Raw genomic sequence first — 20,567 nt, forward strand, 5'->3', positions numbered from 1 at the left:
TGATTCTGAGGAGCCGTGATGTACTTAGGTGAATGTTTCTCAGGCTTGGCTGGGGAATTTTGGGAGTTAAAGTCCACACATCTGCAAGTTGCCCAGGTTGAAAAACATTCGTTTAAGGTTGTATGTACCCAACTATTTGTGCCCTGTAATCTGTAACTTCCAGCTCTGTTGTGTTTAGGAGTTTAGCATGTCATAGAGAGCCTGCCATGGTGGCTTACTCTACGATCTTGGCTAAGCAGGACGTGGTTTAGGAAGTGGGCCTGAACTGCCCCTTTACTGGGCCCAGGAAAGATGTGGGGCCCTTGCAGAGCAGGGCAGGTGGAAGGAAAGAGACCCCGTGCCCCGTGTTTTTTGGCTTGCCGGAGAGGCTGTCCGTTTTAGCAAGTTGACAAGTGAAGCGAAGATGCCTCCCAGCCAGGAGTTGTGGGAGAGATAATGTGCTGATCTGGCTCTCAGAGAGATTTATCCTCCTGAGCGGGAACAGGTCTGCTGCCTCTTCCAGGTAGACAGAGCCCTGGGAAAGCCCAGGAAGAGCACATCTGGGCCAGAGGCTGGGGGGCATCTGAGTGTGTGCACAGCTGGCTCTGCAGAAGCCTCTGAGCTCCTGTGTCGAGAGGGGCAGGCCCTCTAAGTCCCCAGGCAGTGCCGTCTTTCTTGGGGACACACACGGAGGGGTGGTCAGAAGGCTGGGAAAACAGTGCAGAATGTGGGGGGCCATTCCTGGCTCAACGCTCAGACTTTTTGGAATATTTAGAAATGGTTACAATCAGGTACTTCGCCTGTCACGGACAAAAAGGAGTGGAAATTGCGTTTGCAAGGAAGGATGTTCATTCAACTTGAAAGAAACCACGATTGTGCACATCGGTGCAAAAAAATGGGATGGGGGCAGATCCCTGGATGAAGGCACGGCTGCTGATCCCGGGTGGATTGCTCGATCCACCGGTCCCATCTGAAACCTCCCGGTCCTTTCCTTTCCAAGCAGTCCAAATTCTGAGCCCGTCCCTTTGAGCAGGCCTTGCCCTGGAGAGCTTTTGGGAGGAAATGCCGCACCGGGGGCATCCCCAGGCCACTCGGCCGTATTTAGCCTCGGCCGGTGCCCACAACACACTGACCGCAGACGGGCCCTATAATTTTCATCTGAGGAAAATCACATCCTGGCCTGTCCCTTGAGCTGAAAGCCAGCAGGGTTTCCTGCTTGTCCGCATTGAAGTTCTCTCGGACTGGGGCAGGAGGAGGGAGGCTCTTCCAGGAAGGGCGCCGAGCTTCCTTCGATGCGCTGAACCTCCTTTAACCAAGGAGGCTCCGTAAATCGAAGTGAGTTTTGTCAGTCTGTAGCACTTCTTGCAGCCAAAACGCCGTCGGAGGCAATGGGCCAAACCAGTTTGATCAAGGGGTTGGACGCTTGTCATTCCGTGTTCTGTAAGGGGCTAAAAGCAGAGCTCTGGGGGATCCCCCTCTCTGGGGGCTTTTGTTGCAAGGGCGAGGGGTGGTCCCCTGCACTCAACCGGCTTTCCTCAGGGGGTGGAGAGATCACCATTTGGGGCCACAACCCACTTGAAGCGATTCTGCGTCTCTGCCCTATGCCGAAGCGAGCTCTCCATTGGCTGCAACCAGAACCGGCCCTCGGTGGAAGATTGCCTGACATCAGCATTAAATCTGCTCCATTAACTTTTAATTTGCAGGCATGCTTTTAATAACAATAATAAAAAACTAAAAACGAGGAAGCTCTGGGACTTTAGAATTTAAACAGAAAAGCACCTGCTGCAGAAAAACCCAGACTTAACCACTCTCGATGAGCAAGAGGGAGGGAGAAAGGTCTGGATAAGTGGACGTGGCAGTACCTGGAGACTGCAGAAGAGAAGATCACAAAACGCAAAAGACCCGTAAATAGAAGGGAAATGACCGTGGCAAAAGAAAGCCAAGATTGGACCAATAGCATTAAGAGCCTTGGGTGCAATCCCAAAGCATCTGGAGCACCACTTCAGCGCCATCGGCATTGACACAAGTCCCCATCGGTCAATTGCAAAAGGCAGCTTTGCTTGGAAGAGCTGACATCCCGCGACAATAATTTTAATTTTAACACCGTCAGACATCCACATCCCAAATCCAATCCAAACCTCTGGTTGATCTGTGTGATCACTCATCATCATCATCATCATCATCATCGTTGTCGTCATGATGTTTTTTTTTTATTTTTTTTATCTTTTTTTTATCTTGGCTGTACACCGCCCTGAGTCCTCAGGGAGAAGGGCGGTATATAAATTCAAAATTAAATTAAATTAAATTAAATCTCAGAAGGACAAGTCTCGAACGTTGTTGGCATGGAATGTGCTTTCTCTCTCTCTCTCTCTCTCAATGATGAGTCATCCTCCCCTCCCCCCACCACAAAAACATCTTTTTGAAAGGAAAACAGAAACTCGCACACGTTGCCGCCATGTTTGGGATCTGCCACACTCTGCCACTTCACAGATGCCACGAAACTCGCCCACGCTGTTTACCTTCCGGCAGTCTGTCTGCGCCCATTGCCAACTCTTTGCAGATGGGCGTCTCTCTCTTCCAGCAACCTGGATAAACACAAAGAAGTCAGAATTTGCCCGACCCGGATCCGGGCTGCCGTGCGCGGGGCCAAACCGGGCGGGAGATGGATCTGTGTCTCGGGGGTGTTTCAGGCTGCGTTGGCATCTCTTGCAGAGAAGGGGCAGGATGAAGGAGACGGAAGAGGGGGAACCAACAGCCTTTCTGGTGGGGGTCTGTCTTGCAGAATGCCTCCCAGAGGCCTCTGCCCCCCTCCAGAGCTGCACCTGGAGAGCCGGGGAACTTCCTTGCTCAAGGCCTCCAGAGTTTCAGAGGGGGAAATGGATGGGAGGTCCTCTCTAGCCATGGAGCCAGGAACCTCTTCAGGCTGAAGCGGGCAGCAGGTGGGCAGAGACTCCCTGAGGGGCCTCTTGAAGAAGAAGAAGAAGAGGAGGGGCCCTTCCTCACCTCCAGCCTGACTTAGGGCTCCCCTCCTTCAGGCCCCTTTGAAAGTGGCGGGTGGGGGGGGCTACCTGTCCTGGAAATGAGACGGTGGGGCGGTCAGGGACCCTCCTCCTCCGATGCCCCCCCCAGCTGGCAGAGCGCCTCTGAGCATCTGCAGAGAGCTCCGCCGGAGCAGCCCCCTCCCTCCCTCCCTGTCGGGATTCCCAGCCGGGGTCGAGGAGGGGGCGGGCAGCTAGGCAGGCGAGGGGCCGAGCCGATGCGCCTTTGTCTCCTCCCTTCCCGCGGAAGCTGGCGAGGCGAGGCGGCTGGAGCTGGGGACGGGCTGGGGGCTTCCGCCGCGCGCCCCTTGCCCACAGCCTGCCTGCTTGCCCCCCGCTGGCTGGCTGGCTGGCCGGAGCGCCATGCTGGAGGAAGGCGGCGGCGAAGGCGAGGTGAGGCGGCTTCCCTTGGCCGGAGGAGCTTCCCCGGAGGCGGCGGCGGAGGCATCGCCTGCCAAGGTGAGGCGCTGCTTCGGCCGGGCTCCAGCTTCCCCTGCGCTCCCCTCGCAGGCCTGGGCCGTTGCAGCCAAGAGTGCGCTCGGGGCGGCGCTGTCCAGCCCGTTCTGCCCCCCGGCCGCCCCCGGGCCGAGGTTGCATTAAAGATCCCTGAAAGCTGCAAGGTAGGTAGAGGTTCAACAGGAGCTGCTTTTTTGCACAGGCACAGTTGCCAAATTTCTGCTGCTGTTCAAAGCAGACCCCTCCCTTCCCTTCAGCATGTTGTTCTAATGCAGAAAGTGGGGATGTTGGGGGTGGGGGGGGAACAGAGAGAGGCCTTTGGTGTCCGATTCTGGGCCTCCCTCCGGTCTCCGGCAGCGGCTCCAGATCTCTACTGACGTGACGGGGCTGCGGCTGCAGGATTAAAGCAACCCTGCCAGTTTGTCCAGGAGCCGAGCCCGGCTTCCATTTGTGTGTTGTTGTTGTTGTTGTGTCCCAATTATTGCGGTTCCCACCCTTCCTTGGGCTGCTTTGCACCCCCACCCTGACCGATGGCTCTCGGCCATCTGAGTCAGCCCAGGGAGGTCAGGGGCTCAGCCTTTCCCAGGCAAAGCATCCTGAACAGATGTTTGCTGGATCTTAACCTGCTTAAAAAGCAGGTGTTGGAGAGGAGGAGGAGGAACACGCCTCTTCCTCCCCCCCTCCCCCCCCCTCCCTCTGCAGGTCGCTCTTTTCCCACAGCATTGCAACGTCCATTTCTGACCCCGAGGTATGGCTTTTATCAGGGCTCCGGGGGCGCTTGCAGGAGATGTCAGGTGGGGAGGGGCAAAAGGGGGCCGAGGACCCCCTGGCTGAGCATAGCAGGTGGAGCCAGACTGGCGGTGATGCTGAAGTGGACTGCTGAGAGATTTATGGCAGAGAAGTGGGACCAGGCAGTCGTGCCAAAAGAGCGATAAACAAATGACTTCATCGGTGTCCACTCAAAGGCAGTGGTGCCATTGTTGAGCAGGAGACGGTGAGCCTGGGGGGGGGGGGCTCCCTTGGTGGCCATGGCATCCTCGCAAGCCTCCTGGGCTGCCTTCTCCCCCTGCCTCGTTTTGCCACCCTCTGGAGTCACTGAGGCAGCTGGGGGTGGGGGGAGAGAATGCTAAAGAGGAGCCTTCACTGGGCGACTGGTGGGTGCCAGGGAGGGGGTACAGACCCTGCCCTTGGAAAAGACCCCCTTTGCTGGTCTTGCTGTCAGGAAGCGCCCAGTCAGCTGGCGATGGGCAACGAATGGGCAATTGCAGGTTCCTCCCCTGGGTTTTCTGCTCCTTTCCTCTGCTGATCGATTTAGCCTGTTGGTTCTCTTCCCCCTCTCCTCCCCCACCCCCCCAAATTCCCTGCTCTCCCAGGGTGGGAAAAGAGCCCACCTCGCGATTCCCTCTCCTAGCCAAAGAGCCGGAAGGATCAATAGTCTGGCAGTTGGGGCCATAAAGGCAGGCGAGTCCCAGCCGCCGGGATTCGTTCTCGTCTCTTCCGAGCGCGCTCTGAAGCTGTAGCTCCAGGCTTGCTCCTTTCGGAGGGAGGGGGAAGGGGGGGCTGGAGAGACGCCGCCGTTTCTCATTAAAGCAGAACTTGTTGGCGTGAAACGTCTCCAAAGAATCTCGGGGAGTTAGAAGATCAGCTGCGCGTCACTTGGCTGTGTTTGTCCCCCCACCCCCCCACCCCCCAGGTGGAACTGGGCTCTTGCAAAGCCGGGGGAGGATTTGAGGAGGGGGCCGGGCAGACAAAGCGACCCAGAGAAGTGCTGGGTGGGTTTCGCCCAAGGCCAGGGGCTCATCGGAGGCTGCATCCCAGAAAGCCCTAAGTTGAGGCTCTCTCCAACTCTGAACAGAGTTGAAGGCCGTCTGACACAGCAGAACAGGCTCACAATCTGCCTTTTACCCAAATGCCTCTTCCTATGATTTGTCCCTGCTTTGGGGGTTTCGACATCCCTGGACAGAAGTTGCGTTATCAACGTCTAAACAATCAATCCGTTTTCCAAAGAGCTTTTGTGCCAGAAGAGTCTATCTGAGTATTGAGATGGTTGAAGGTCAACAGGGAGTCTCTTTGCAACTCTCCACCCCCCACCCCCCACTCCCCAAAAGGCCTCAGCTTCCCTTCCTTTTTCTGCAAAGCAGAAGTTTTATCTCTAGTGACAAAGTCCAGGCGAAGGAGTTACCACCTGCTGGGGAGGAGAAAGCGATAAGGCCTTTTTCAAAGGCTCCGCGGAATGACCCATTCCTGGGCGGCGCTCCTCAAGCCGCCTCCTCTGGGGCCACCACGATCTGTGGGCGCCTGGGGTGCCGGATCTCACGGGGCGATGTCGTTCGGGGCTGGTCAAATTGGGCCACGGGATTCCTTTGAATCCCCCCCTCCCGTGAATGGAATTGGGAGACGGAGGGGACTCTGAAGGTCATCTAGACCTCCAGTTAAACCAGTTGCAGGAGCTACTGCTGCTTCTTCCACGCTGCAGAGTGGTGAGCCCACCAGAACTCTGGACAGAAATTCAGCATTGCAGGACATTGAACCAGTTGCCGTGTTTTGTTGTGTTTCCCTCTGAGAGACCCAAGAGGTTGCCATGCCTTTTTGTAGGCTGGAGAAAGCCTCTTTCTGAATTTTGGGTCTCCTGCATGGCCCAGAGGGCGGGCAGAGGTGGTTCCTGGGCTCCTCTGCCTTTCAACGCCTGACCCAGCTGGGTCTGGACTGGAGGAAGCCTTTGTTGCCCCTGCCCGGGGCTCCACCTGCACCCATCTCCCTTGTTTCCCAGTGTAATGGAAATCCACCTTCTCCCAAAGGATCTGCAGAGTGGGCAGCGGCGCTCTCTGGGTCTCAGACCTCTCTCAGCTGTGGACAGGAAGGCGTCCAGCAGGGGATGCTCCATGACTCAAAGGGTCTGTCATGGTTCCCCTCGCTCCCCATCCCAAAGGGGGTTTCTGCAGGGGTTGAGTGAGCAGGTTGGAGCAGGGCTGTGTCTGTGGATGGACAGCCTGCCTGCCTGCCGGCCGGAAGAGTTTCCTGAGGCCAGAAGGGGCTGGGCTGGGAGCCAGGCCCTCGTGCGGAGAGGCCAAGCGCTGGCACCATACAAGGAGGTGGGCCCAGGACTCGTGGGCTCCCTTCCTGTTTGGGGCGGGACGGGGTGAGTGTCTCCCAGCCTCCTTCCCCACCCCCCCAGGGTTTCTGGAAGCTCCTGGCATGGCAGGGGATCCTTCAGGCTGTGAAGTTGGTTTCCTGCAAAACAGACCTGGGACTTGGCCGGTGAGGGCGGCTCTGGCTGAGGGTGAGTGTGCGCCCAGGGCCTCTTCCTCCCTCCCTCCCTCCCTCCCTCCCTCCCTCCCTCCCTCCCTCCTTTCCTTGGTCTTTCTCCATCAGGAGCAAGGAAGCCCCCGCAAGGCTTGCAGATAAGAGGTGGGGCAGCGGGGACCCAGCTGGGTGTGTGCCAAGGAGGAAGCCAGCCCCCTAGGCGGGAAGTCCAGGATGTTAGGAAAGGGGCAGGGGCGGGACAGACCTTGCCCCTTTGCTGATGGGCATGGGAGCCTGGGCAACTCCTTACTGGTTCTAGATCCGCATCTGTTGGCATTTCTACTTTTTTGAGGCATCTGGATCTCTTTGTGGAGGAAATTTTTGAGGTCACTTTGCCAGGGCTTTTTCCTCTTTGCCGTCGCTTCCCAAGATTGGACTTCAAAATAGGCTAGGGGTCAAGAGCCCTGTGAAACATTCCCACAAGCTTCGCTCCTAGTTGCTGATCAGCGTTGCTCAAAAAATATTAGGGGTTTGTCTGTGGCTTGTCTTGTCTCTCTCTCTCTCCTTCTCCCTATCTGTGATTTTTTTTTAAAAAACCCATGGCAAACGCTTAAATTGTTTCCAGAGATGGCCCTGGTTTGCTATCCAGGGATAAAGGTGCCGGGGGGGGGGGAGGGGAGAGAGAGAGAAGGGAAAACAAAATGACCATCGTGTTCCAGAATCAGAGTTTTGCAAACAATGGTTGAAAATCTAGGTCACTTTGCATGTGATGAGAGGGAGTGTGGAATAAAGTCTTTGGAAGGAAGAACATTCTGTTTTTGGGGCTGTTCAAAGTAGATACAAATCCTGCAGCATTTAGGACGGATGTTTTCAGGGTGGGGGGACAGAGGGAGGCCGGGCACCGCCTGCCCAGCCCGGCCCTAATGTCAGAGTTCGCCATCTTTCAGCCTGTTAGGAAGCAAAGCTCCAGAAAGCTAAAGGCGATTTCTCTCCTCCTTGCTGAGGCTTCCAGATATTCCTGGGCTGCAGATTTGGGTCACATGGCAAAGGATTTGAGGCTCTCATGTTGCAGCTCCTCCCCTCGCAGGAAAGCGGATGTGGGGTTCCTGAGTTAGTCGCTTTGCTTTTCCACAGCTGTGAAGGGATGTTTTGCATCTGGAGAGGGCAGAAACATTGGTGGCTCCGTGCAGTTGAACTCGGATTCAGCCACAGGAAACGCTTCTGCTTGTCTTGCTGATGGCTGCACACCGACCTCCTTCTTGGGCTGTTCTTCATCTTGGAAACCGTCCAGGGCCATAGAAATAGACCTTCTGCAGAAATTCAATGAGCTCCTTCGGTCTTTCGGGTGCCACAGAGTCAGGGCAGGTTGTTCCAACGATCGCCTCCTTCTTCAGAGGTGTCTGCAGGGGGGGGGGGGAGGGGGGTTGGAGACCCCAGGATGGAGGGCTGGGTCTCCTCGAATTTCCCCCCTGCCCTCGCGAATGGCGCCAAGCAGGCTCTTGCCACCAAATTGCTGCATTTTGCAATCAAACTTTTCCCTCCACAGACACCCTGGGAGGCGAAAAGGTTAGGCGGCACTGATGTTTTTCTGGGTGTTAATGATGTGTTGTTGCCTATCTCGGTTTGAATTGTCGCAAAGCTGGTGAAGTATAAAATCAGAGTTGGTTCTGAGCAGAGTGATTTATATGTCTTGTGAAAAGAAAGGAAATAAAAGAGATTAAAAATACTTAAATACACATCAAGTAGAGGGGAAATACAACTCCTTTTGTTTGTTTTGTAAAATGTTGTTTGTTTTGTAAAAAAAAAAAAAACAGGAAGAAATTGGTCAGTTAAAGAGCCACGATCAGTGAGCTGTTGGACAACATTACTTGGTCTGTTGTTTGGGTGGTTGAGGGGTGGGGAATTTGTGGTGGGTGGGAGGGTGTTTGGGGATTGTTATGTGTGTTGGACCTGGTCTTTGGGTGTTAAGTGAACTTCGTTGTATGGGTGTACTGTGTATATATGTACAATGACAATAAAGTAGTAGTAGTTGTTGTTATTATTATTATTGGTTAATCTTTAGTGAGATTCACAGCCTTTGAGGCTGGTTAATAGCTCAGCAGCTCGAGTCCTAACCAAGGACCTAGGAACTGTTAAGGTATCGTCGGAGGATGTAAGCTGTTCCGAGTAAGGTGGTTTTTTGTAGAGTCAAAATGTTCAAGTCTGGCAAATTTAGAATTTCTAAATAGCGGGGTTATTATTATTATTAATTAAACATGAAACTCAGTCAGCTGAACATTAAAAAATGCATCACAAATACCGTTGACTGGTGCTAATGGTTGATAGGGGTTGCTGCCAGCGTCCTAGGGATCAACCAAGGACCTTCTTAAGATGTACCATGTTCTGAGTAGTGCAGTTTTTTGCAGTTCCGCTGGTGTTATTCCAGGAAGCTGCAATTTGCTGATGTACCTTATAAAATTCTTGGACATGGTACCAAGTGCCCCGATGACAGTGGGTATCACTGTGACATGTTACATCCATAGCCGTGTAGTTTCGATGGCCAGGTCGCGATATTTCGTGATTTTTTTTTCCCGGTTCTTTTTTCTTCGACTCCGGCGTCTCCTGGTACCGCGATGTCAATAAATTGTACGTTTCGGTTTTCGACAACTGTGATATCTGGCGTGTTGTGTTCCAACTGACGATCCGTCTGTATTCGAAAGTCCCACAAGATCTTCACCTTCTCATTTTCTATCACTTTTTCCACTTTATATTCCCTTGTTGTTGTTGTTGTTGTTGTTGTTGTTGTTGTTGTTATTAAATTGCTCTTTGAAAAACAGAGGCTCCACTTGGTTCTCTGGGAAATCCCCAAATCTCTCTTCCCTCCCCCTCCTATTGGCAGTTTAAGGTGACGTGGACCCCCATGGCCTTAGCTTGCCAGTTGTCTTTTTTGGGGAGGGGGGAATCTAGCTGATATTTTTCTTCCATGTTTTGGATAACTAAACTTGCCACCCCCAAAGAATCTGTCTGGGCCTCTTCTTTTGCCCCCTCCCCCTTCCTGCCTCTGTTTTCCAGGCAATTCATTTCTGCAAGGGGAGGGCCAGGAACTCTGAGGAGTCCATGTCATTGCTCCACGGTGATTCATTAATGATAAATTAATATCTAGTTTACAAAAGCCTCATGCTGTCGAGCCGCGTTTCCCAGCCCCTCTTTGCTTTCGGTGGGTTTGACAGCTCTACCAGGGGCTCAACGCTTGCTTAAAAATTGCTTTGTTGGTCCCCAAAGTAATTTGACGAGTCTGTCAGCTATTGATTTAAAAAAAAAAAGAGAGAGAGAGCAAAAAAAAAAGCAGGCTACCTGAAATTATTCAAGAAGATTCGGGATGACTTGGGGAGTTAGAGACAAAATGTGTCTCTGTGTGAAGTTTGACAGGAAGCAAAGCTGCCTCTGAGATGCTTTTCGTGAAAAGGTCGATCTGGCACCGAAAGGGAACCGAGCTGAGATTCTGGGCTGGGGCTGTCACGGGATGGGGGTGTGTTAGAAAGACGGGCACTGAATGGATGGGATTTGCAGGATCATCCTATTTATCAGGCACCTGTCCAAGAGGAAGCCCCCCCCTCCCCATCCAGCATAGAAGGAAATTATTGCTGGTGGGCAGGCAGCTGCTTGGATGCCAGGGAAGGCTGCCTCCCTCTTGTGCCCTGGGTAGATCTTGCCCCCTGCCCCACAAGAGCCACACGGGGAGGGGAAGGACCCACCCTGTTTGGGCCACATGGTCTCAGCTCCTGCTTCTCCAAAATGTTTTGTCTCCCCTGACTTTTCTCCATTTCCCACCTTCCTTTTCTGCCCCCCCCCACTCCCTTCCAGATTAGCCAGAGGGACCAGGCCAGGGTGGCAACTGGGAGGGGGCACCCTTCAGCCAGGGTGCATTCTGCTCCCTTGGGGCTTTTGCCCTTGCCCACCCATCTGGCATGGCAAACAGTGGTCGGGACATATTTCTCTCCTCTGGAAACGACTTTCCTGGTCAGAGGCGAGAGGGACCCGTTTGTCAGCCTCGCCCAGTTTCACTGGCAGACCGAACGTGAAGGATTGCCAAGCCCCACCTCGCCAGGCCTCCCTTGGAGCCCCACCCAGAGCGTGCCCGGGTCAGTCTTCTCCAACGTGCCAGCCGGGCTCTCAAGAGCTGAAATCTTTCCTGTGCGGGGAGGCTGCAAATGGTTTTTGAAGTGAAGGAGCAGATAGAGATCTGAAAATCTCCCTCCCTCTTTTTTCTTTCTTTCTTTCTTTCCTTCTTTCTTTCTTTCTTTCTTTCTTTCTTTCTTTCTTTCTTTCTTTCTTTCTTTCTTTCCTTCCTTCCTTCCTTCCTTCCTTCCTTCCTTCCTTCCTTCCTTCCTTCCCTCCCTCCCTCCCTCCCTCCCTCCCTCCAAGCTGGGGGATTAGAGAGCTGGCCATGAAGGGTGGACTGACTCTCCCAACCAGCTCCAAAATTGAGAGGCACATATAAATATTTCTGATTCTGAGAGGAGGAGGAGGAGGCCCAGATTTTCTGATTAAAAGCTGCAGAATGAGAGAGGCCAAGGCGGGGGGTGTTGGGGACTGGAGCCCCCGAATCCCATCAGATTTTTCTGTATCTTTTCTCAGTTCGGTGACAGCTTGGAGCTCCTGTGAACACACATATTGCATGGGCACCCAGCCATTTTCCCGGCTAGCCAGGCTGAACGCCAGCCAAGATTTTTGCTCTGCCTGGGAAATAAACAGTGAGCTGGAAATGAGTGGTCATTGGCGCTCTCCGGCTGTTAAATCTGTTTTAAAGAATTCCCTCGTTCTTGGGAAAGCAGAGGTGGTGGGAACGGAGGCTCCGAGGCAGTTCTTGGTGGGCTTCCCTGCCCAGGTGACTCTTTCTCTGCCTCTCAACATCGGGGAGCCTTGAAAAAGGTTGCCCTAGACTGCATTGTGGGGTGGGGGGGGGGGGGCTGTCCTTGTCTTCCATTTCTCCAACCCCTACGCAGTGTCTGACCTAAGAGCAGCAGCCACTGTCTTGTGGCAAGGAGTTCCACAAGCTAATTCTATTTGCCTCTGTTAAGATGGTGGGGCAAACACCCTCCCCTCCTTCTCCCCCCCCCCGCCCTACCTTGCTGTGCATATTTGGTGATCCGCTATTGGGTCTCTCCTCTTAGTTTCTCCCCACTTCCTCCAACCCCCTCCCCTCCCCAGAAGAAACTGGCCCAGAGCTTTAAGAGGGCCGTGTGCCAGGGAGGGCGGGCTGCCCCACAGCTCTCTATTTTGCAAGCAGTTGGAGGGCCACACTTGGACAAGTCCCTCCTGGTGCTTCCCCCCTAAAATATTTTCCTCACGCCCCAGAGGGTGATGCCCTCACTGGCAGGACAAGGACTGAGCCCACACGGTCCGCCTTGTTCTGTGAAGGTGGTTCGGTCTCCTGCCTTAATGGTGCCATTGGCGTCTCCTGGACTTGGGTAGCTGCCTCCACCCCTCTCCTGGGCCTGCCAAGGGGCCGTTTCCTGCCACCGGTAGGTGCCCCTGGCTTGCTGAACCGGTTGGGGCACCAGAATTCCTTGCCCTGGAGACGGGAGAACACCCACGCCTGCCCAACTCCCTCCCTCCCTCCCTCGGTCAGCACATTCCAGAGGCTGTGGTGGCATCAGAGCCAGCTTGCAAATGGTCTGAGGTTGCTCCAGGTCTCTGTGCGATCGATTGGCTGGGTCTTTTTCCTCCTTGCCAGATGTTTGGGTTTTAGTTGCTGGAGCCTCGAATTATCTTGGGACATCCGGCGGGGGGGGGGGGGGGGGCTCTGCTTTTTCTGGAGGCCTCGAGGGGCTTGACAGGGGTGGACGTTCTGGGTAGGCTGTGGTGCCTCTGCAAGGCGCAGAAAGCCCCCCCACCCCCCGGAGCCAAGGGGGAGAGGCTGGGCACGGAGGGAGGAGCAACGTCCAAGACTGCCAAGGACAGTTAGGCTCTTTGGCTGGGGGGGTGGGGGTGGGGAAGCAAAGACGGGCTGGCCCAGCATACCTGCAGACGGTAATGGGGGCACCCACGGAGGGGGCTTCTGGGGGCAGCTTCAGGGCACAAGAGGCTTGGACCACGGGCAAGGGTTTGTGGCATTTTCAAAACCAGCCTAGCTCAACTCCGCCGATGGCCTCTGGAAAGCTGCGAGGCAGGAATGCCCGCAATAAATCCCTTTTCTGCTCTCATGGCTAATAGCGGATGAGAGGCCTTCCTTCCTGCCCGAGGTTTTCTAATCCCATTTTTTAAAAAAGGAAGCCGTGGAAACTGGCGGCAGCGTGAATTCTGCAGTGACAAGCACTGCCTTTCGTTTCGCAGACAGATCCTTCATCCCATGGCTGGAGGGGGGGGCGGGGAGAGCAGGCAGGGCGATTCTCTCCCCCCCCCCAATCTCACTCAGAGGGCCTGGTCCTCTTTGGGGGGCCCTGCCCCTTCCCCACCACTTGCCTTCTGAGCTCAGTTGGAGGTCTCCGACAGCCCCCCCACCCACCTCATCAGCAACTTCCCTACAATCCCAGCTCCTCCCTCGGCCATCATCCATTTCGGGGGCAGTTTCTCTCTTCTTTGGCAGTGGGGAGGGTGGGTCCCCTTTTGCCCTTCCTGTCCCCCTCCCCCCCCCCCATCCCCTTTCCTGCTTTGGATGAGTGAATTTGCAACTCTTTGGCCCAGAAGTTTGTTCTGTGCCACCCTTCCCTTCTCTTTGCCCACTTCCTCCGGGCATCCCCTCTGCCTCCTGCCCAGTTTGAAGCCTCCAGACTCCCTGTTCACACACAAACACAAACACACAGACCCCGCAGGGCCAGGGGTGTGTGTGAAGAGCGCATCCTGGCCAGCCCGGGGAGGGGGCCCGGCTTGCCAGTGTGTGGATGTTGACATTAACAGCAGATGTCGCTCCTTTCCCCAGCTACAGAGCGGCCAATCAGCGCCAGCACCACCAGGCTGCCATTGCCAGCCTCTCTGCCGCCCAGGCAGTGCCGAGAGAGAGAGAGGCGAGAAGGGGGTCAGAAGGAGGGGTGCGGCGGGAGGGGGGGACAGAGGCCTGCTTGGGCTGTGCGTTTGGGAAGGAGAAGCTGCCCGTCTCCCGTGGGGCAGATGTTTGGCAGCCGGGCACCCCGAGAGGCAATGCGTTGGAGCAGGACTTCTCTCCGGGTAAGGAGACTCGGGCTGGTGGGGGGGGGGGGGACCTTCTTGTCTTGCCGGGCACTCACTCTCCTCCCTCTTGGGCTGCTTCTGTGCCAGCCGTGCCTTTCCTGCTGAGCTACAGGATGGTCCCTGACCCCCGGCCCCAGCCCCTGGCTGCTCTTTGGGGAACCAGAGGAGGGAGCTGGGCAGCCCCTGCAGCAAGAGAGCCCAGCAGGAAGGAAATGGGTTAAATCAGGGTTGGTTGGAGAGAATATCGCAGGAGTTTGAACGATGCCCAGTCTGGGCCCTCCGTTCCTGGAAAGCGCTGGCAATTCTGCACTTCTCAGTGCCAGGCACATCCCAGCCACCACTGGTGGGGTGCGAAAGGCTGCTGTTTGGGGTGACCAACCAGTTCCCGACCCTTCCCTCTTCACGAGAAATGCTTGATAAATTAATTAGCACGTTGCAGATTGGCACAAATAGCTGCCTTCCCTTCGTTTCTGTAGCTCCAAGGTTTAAAGGATGATGCATGCCAGGCTCTTGTTTTGAAACAAATATTTGCCCTCAATCCACACGCATAGAGATGTGGCTAGAAACATCCATACATCTGCATGTGTTTCCCGTCTGCGTATTTGTTAGTCTAGTCCCGCTTGTGACTATTTCTATCTCGTGTGTTAATCAATTAACAGATATGGATCGATTAAGCACTGTATTAGAGTAATTCCTTTGCAAGTTTCCCACATCGACCGACCGTTCATTCTCCGCTCTTGGGGGAGGGGGAGGGGGGATTGGGGCAATGCAGTCATTTTTGGGGGGGGGCTCTTTGTGGCTTTCTGATTTGCAATTCGCTCTCCGGCAAGGGAGGATCCGGTCAAGGCTTCTCTCTCGGTGGTTCGGTAGCACCCAAGTCCCACTTCCCCTTCCCTGCCCCTTCCTTGGAGGGCTGTGAAGTGTTCAGATGACCTGCCAGCTCCTCTGTGTGCCTCTGTGTGTGTGTGTCTGTGTGTGTGTGAGAGAGAGAGATCTGGATCCTGTAGAGGAAAGGGGCCGTTTTCGTCTGGGTAGCAAAAGAATCAGGAGATCTGGTTGGATAAAGGGCAGCTGATGCCTTTAACAACATGTGTTTGTCACAAAAGGTTCTTCCTTCCAATTTGTTCCCCCTCCCACCCTGCTGAGCCCCCCCCCGCCCCCCTACTCCCAGCCCAACAATGGCTATTCTTCCTCCCACATTGTCCCACAGCGAACTTCCTCTCTCTCTGGGGACAGAAGGAAAAGGGGGCTGGACACCCCCCCCTCCTCCTGCTTCCCATCCAGAGTCTTCAAAGGAGTCTCCAACCTGTGAGCCCAGAGACTGGGGTGGGGTGGGGGGTTTAAATGAGCCCCAGATCACAATCAAGCCCCTATCCCTCCCAAAAAGTGGGCTGGAAAGAAATCACCCACCAGACAGAGGGAGGACTCTGCTTCTCTGGAGATGCCAGGATCGGCCCCTGAAGTCAAACTTGTCATATCACAGCTGCCCCCCCCCCCCAGCAGACCCTCCGCTAGCCTAGTCCAGCCCCAAAGACTCCTTTTCCTGCCAGCCCAGCTCTCCTTCCTTCCCGCTGCCTCCCAGTGCCCCACTCGAGGCTTCCTTCGCTCGTGGCCACCTTGCTGCTCTGTTGCCTTCCGAATTCCCAGCTTTGCCTTCTTCCCTTTGTTCGGACTTTTCCTTCGGTTTCCACTGCAGGTGGACTCTCGGTTGCCTGACTGCCGGTGGGTGGGTGGGTGGGCGAGGCGGGTGGATGGGGGATCAAAGGAAGTAAATCTTGGCAACGGCGGCTGCTTCCATGCTGACCAGGCCGACTCTGCTGCAAAATGGGTTTGGGTGAGACACAGCGAGGGAAGCCTTCTTGCAACCCTTGCCTGCGCTGAGAGGCCGCTGGAGATGCTGAGTGCTGGAGGCTCTTCTCAGTCCCTTTTCTCTCTCCCCCACCCACCCAGATCCCATCTAATGCCGAGGCTGAAGGAGTCACGTTCCCACGAGTCACTGCTCAGCCCTGGTAGCGCGGTGGAAGCCCTGGATCTCAGCATGGAGGAGGAAGTGGTCATTAAGCCTGTGCACAGCAGCATCCTCGGCCAGGATTTCTGCTTCGAGGTGAGGGTCATGCTGGGAAGGGGGGGAGGGAGCCTTGAGGGAGCAGGAGCACCGGTGGATGGAAAGCAAGAGGGCTGGACTAGATGCGGGTCCTACTTGATTTTATGATGCACTCTGAAGATTAAGCATGAAACCTCCACAGCCAGAGGCAGTCTACCTCACTATCAACTCCATGAGGGTAGAATCGGGAAAGGTGGCTGTTTTTTGACTGTGCTTCCCGAACATTGGATCCCGTTGGCCCAAGCTTGATGTCAGTATCCGACCTATGAAGACCTGAGGGGGTTGCTCTTTCTTCCTTGCCCGGAGACCCCCACGGCCATCAGCTCTCTCTCTCCTCTCTCAGGTGACAACATCGTCTGGGAGCAAATGCTTTTCCTGCCGGTCTGCAGCAGAACGCGACAAATGGATGGAGAATCTGCGACGAGCCGTGCACCCGAACAAGGTAGTGTTGGGGAAGGTCTTTGGCAAGATGTCCCTTCTTTGTTCTCCCCAATTTTCCAACTTCCTTTAAAGGAGAAAGCTAGCAAAGATAACAGATCTTGTAGTCTGGTAGAATGTCAGTTCACTGAACACTTTGGAAAAGGTTCATGTCTGTTAAATCTAAGAGTCCATTAAATCCAAGTGTCTGTTAAATCCAAGCGTCTGTTAAATCCAAATGTCTGCTAAATACAACTGTACACCATTGGTGTCAGTTTAGTCTACCTATATATAATTGATGTAAATGGCATTATTTGCACAAGTGTCTCCACCCAATTGGGACATTTCTCTGATGTATCTGAATATTCAGTAAACCAAGGATTTACTGAATATAATCCAGAAGTTGTTTTGTTAGGAACATGGATAAAAATTCTCAAGGGTACAAATTGTTGGCCTGACGAGATCCCTTTACGTATCTATGCAGATGTAATCCCATAGTCACTTCTTCTGCATCTCCTTCCCAGGACAACAGTCGGCGAGTGGAGAACATGCTCCAGCTGTGGATTATCGAAGCCAAAGAACTGCCCGCAAAGAAGCGTTACCTGTGCGAACTCTGCCTGGACGAGGCGCTCTACGCCCGGACCACCTGCAAGCTGAAAACGGACAATGTCTTCTGGGGGGAGCACTTTGAGTTCAACAACCTCCCGCCCCTGCGGAGTATCGCCGTCCACTTGTACAAGGAGACGGACAAGAAGAAGAAGAAAGACAAGACCAACTTCATCGGGCTGGTCAGCATCCCGGCCGGCTCCGTCACGGGGCGCCAGTTCGTGGAGAAGTGGTACCCGGTCGTGACGCCCAACCCCAGCAAGGGCAAATCCGGGGGGCCCATGATCCGCATCAAATCGCGCTACCAGAGCATGAGCGTGCTCCCCATGGAAACGTACAAGGAGTTTGCAGAGTACGTCACCAACAACTACATGGTTCTCTGCTCCGTGTTGGAGCCGCTGCTCAGCGTCAAGAACAAGGAGGAGATGGCCTCGGCCTTGGTCCACATCCTGCAGAGCACAGGGAAAGCCAAGGTAAGGCCCTCAAAGGAGACGAACCCAGCTCTGGCCCAGCTTGGGCAACTGATCCTTGGTGTCTACAAACCATCACCTCCCCGTCACCTCGTGACCTCCCCGTTACGTCCCCTTGAATCGTTTCGACTTCGCGGAGTTGAATTAAATTGCCACAGAACTGTTGTGCCCATAAAAGACGGAGGGCGTGAAGGTCTTGGCAAAGCTTGGCAGGTGGGCCCGAGTCCCCGTTCCCCTGGGTGCTATCTGGACTGCTGTTCCTGGGACAACACCCCCCCCCTTTCCACCCTGAGGAAGGATGAAGCAGCCCATCAGCCCCTGCGGGATGGGCTGCTGGGAGAGAGGGCTCCTCTGGAATTCTTGAGAGCTGCTGGGTGGTCTCTGCTCTCAACCACCCTGCCAGGCAGTGGCCCTGGGCGTTTGCAGGAGGGGCAACCTGGGGCAGGTATGTTCTCGGGACCCCTCCCCATGGATGGAATGCACAGCCAACCCTTACAAGGACCCCTCCTCTGCCTTGTTGACACCTCGGAGAGCGCTGGGGTTTGCTGGCCAGTTGTAAATCCAACTGGTGCGGCAGCTGCCTTCCGCTCAGAGTGAGGAGGGGGATTGGATAATATTTCTTACAAGAGCTGTTAGTCCAGCTAATTATGGCTTTAATCAATTTTACGAGCGCAGTCAAGGTCCTCCTCTCGGGAGTAATCTGCCCTTCTGAGAGGCATGAGTGTTGGCCAGGGAGTTAGCACGTGTGTCCCCCCCCTCCTCCTCCTCCTCCTTAATCTGGTCCTCAAGGAAGCCTCTTTCTTTGGGGTCCCTGCTGGAGCCCCTTCCCCTGGGAGCCCTGAAGCTGCTGCAGGGCCCCGGTGCATCCCCCATCCGGTCATTCCCTTGCCAGCTTGACGTGAAACACACACAAACTGCATTGCCTTTGCTGCTGTTCTGAGTGCAGCTGCTACTCAGATAGAGTGCCTTAGCATATGGGGGCTCCAAATGGCTTCGAGGGGAGAGCTGGGCATAGTAACATATTGGAGCCGACGCATGGATTAGGCTGATGGGCACTGGAGTTCCACACGGGTCAGTGGCAGGATTCCTTACCCTCCCTGCAACCCTCAAGATGTCCCCGGGGTTGGCACTGCCCCACTGAGCCTTTGTGGGGGTGGGGGGGGCTGCTACCTCCAGAGAAGCAGGCTGCCCCCCGTCCTGGGGGTCTTGGGCATTCAGGGGAGATGGCTGGCATTTGCTGAAGCAGGGAAACAAACGCGCCTGGGGGAAACAAGGGCGAACCATTGGGAACCAGAGAATGTTTTGGGGAGGGGGTGCGAAGCCGCCGCTGCCGCCAGCTGGCCACGCACCCTGCCCGCTTTCAGGGCTCATAGCCGCTCTTGGTCCTAATAGCTCCTTGCTCGTAAAATCTGCCAAGTCTGCAAAGCTCAGAGCCCCCAAGGGGGGAAAGCGTTGCTGTGAGACCCCCCCCCCACTCCTGTCCCTGCAGAATTACTTGGGGAGAAGCAGGTGAAGGAGAGAGAGAGAGAGGGAGGGAGGGAGGGAGGGAGGGGCTCCCCAGGGAGGACGGGGCTCGTCCCTGAACTCGGCTCTTCAAAATAATCGCTTCCCATCCGCCTTCACACACACACACACACACACACACGGAGAGATAGAAGGAGGGCAGTTTCCAGCCCGGCCAAAAGTGGACCGGGGGGCTGCACAGAGTTTGGGTGTTGCTGCCCCCCAAATATGTGACAAGCAGGGACGCTGTGATGCAGAAGTCCTTCTTTGGCCTTGATACGGGGGGTCCAAAAGCAAAGCCATCCTCCTCCACCCCAAAGCAGCCAGGATTGTGGGCAAAACAGGCAGGGAAGGGAGAAGAATTCAATGAGCGCAGCAAGGAAAGGAAACCAGTTTGAACCCCAGGGTGTTTCAGAGGCCTTCCAGGCAGGGAGGGAGGGAGGGAGTGAATGGGGTGGGGATAGGCAGTGCCCCCTGTGCCCAGCTTGGCACTTTCTCACCCCAGTGGACGCTCTCCTCCGCAGGACTTCCTGACGGACCTCATGATGTCCGAAGTCGACCGCTGCGGGGAGAACGAGCACCTGATCTTCCGAGAAAACACACTGGCCACCAAAGCCATTGAGGAGTACCTGAAGCTGGTGGGCCAGAAGTACCTGCAGGACGCCTTAGGTAAGATGGGGGGGATCGGGCCCTGCCTGCCCCCCCCCTCCGCAGGGGCTTTGGGGCAGCAGCTGTTGAACCTGGCCTGATGGAAGGTGGAGCTTCTCCAGTCCCATTGCAGGTTCCTTGCGGAGATGAGTTGCATGTGGGGACTTTCTCCCTGAGATGCTAGCTTTCCAGCCCCAGCTGAGAGGCATTGGGGACAGGGTGCTCAGCAACCCTTACCCACCGAAACGAGACCTTCTCCTAACCTTCCCGGCTCTTCACAGCCAGGAATCGCCAGAAGGCATGTGGCCCTCAGCTGCTTTGCTGCACGGCTTCTGCCTCGTCATCCTTGGGATTGCTCGCTCTAAGACGAGACAGCAAAGCCGATTTCTGCTTGGGGGGGGCAGGCGGGGGCAGCGCGGAACCCATGAAATGGAGCCGTGTAGTTTTGGGCACGGGGAGGGGGGCTTTTGCATGGGGAAACCTGTCACTGGAAGGACCTCTGCAGCGTCTTTACATCGCTCCCCTGTTCCCCTCTCTAGATTGGCCCCTTAACTTTCTTTCCTTGGGCTCCCCCAGAATCTGGGGCTTCACCGGCTTCCGTTTTTTTTTTTTTCCCTTCCCTGTGCTCGCAGGAGAGTTCATCAAGGCGCTGTACGAATCGGACGAAAACTGCGAGGTGGATCCCAGCAAGTGTTCCTCCTCGGATCTCCTGGAGCACCAGAGCAACCTGAAGATGTGCTGCGAACTGGCCTTTTGCAAGATCATTAACTCGTACTGGTAGGTGGGTTGCGCTGCCAGAGTTTCCTTGGGGGTGGGAGGGGGAGACAGGCAGGAGTTTGCTTCGTGCCCGAGGACTCCAGAGAGGTTGGGGGGCAGGCAGAGTCCCGGGAGGGCTGCTCTGTCCATGCTCCAAGGCTGCTGGCTGCATTTCCTTCCTCGGCCACGGATGGGGAG

The 20,567-nt window shown here is 55.3% G+C and overlaps 1 protein-coding gene across 1 annotated transcript in view; it reads left to right on the forward strand.

Moving 5' to 3' along the window:
- The window catches only part of DAB2IP (DAB2 interacting protein), a 59,750-nt gene that overhangs the window by 28,257 nt on the left and 10,926 nt on the right, over positions 1-20,567 (forward strand). Inside the window, exons 4-8 of the mRNA XM_070955482.1 lie at positions 15,816-15,969; positions 16,313-16,411; positions 16,911-17,465; positions 19,490-19,634; positions 20,246-20,390. Coding sequence (XP_070811583.1) covers positions 15,816-15,969; positions 16,313-16,411; positions 16,911-17,465; positions 19,490-19,634; positions 20,246-20,390 — 1,098 coding nt within the window. The remainder of the gene's footprint in view (positions 1-15,815; positions 15,970-16,312; positions 16,412-16,910; positions 17,466-19,489; positions 19,635-20,245; positions 20,391-20,567) is intronic.

This window comes from Pituophis catenifer, unplaced genomic scaffold (assembly GCF_029215685.1).
Source record: "Pituophis catenifer annectens isolate HBS135680 unplaced genomic scaffold, rPitCat1.0.hap2 SCAF_17, whole genome shotgun sequence".
Lineage (NCBI taxonomy): Eukaryota > Metazoa > Chordata > Lepidosauria > Squamata > Colubridae > Pituophis > Pituophis catenifer.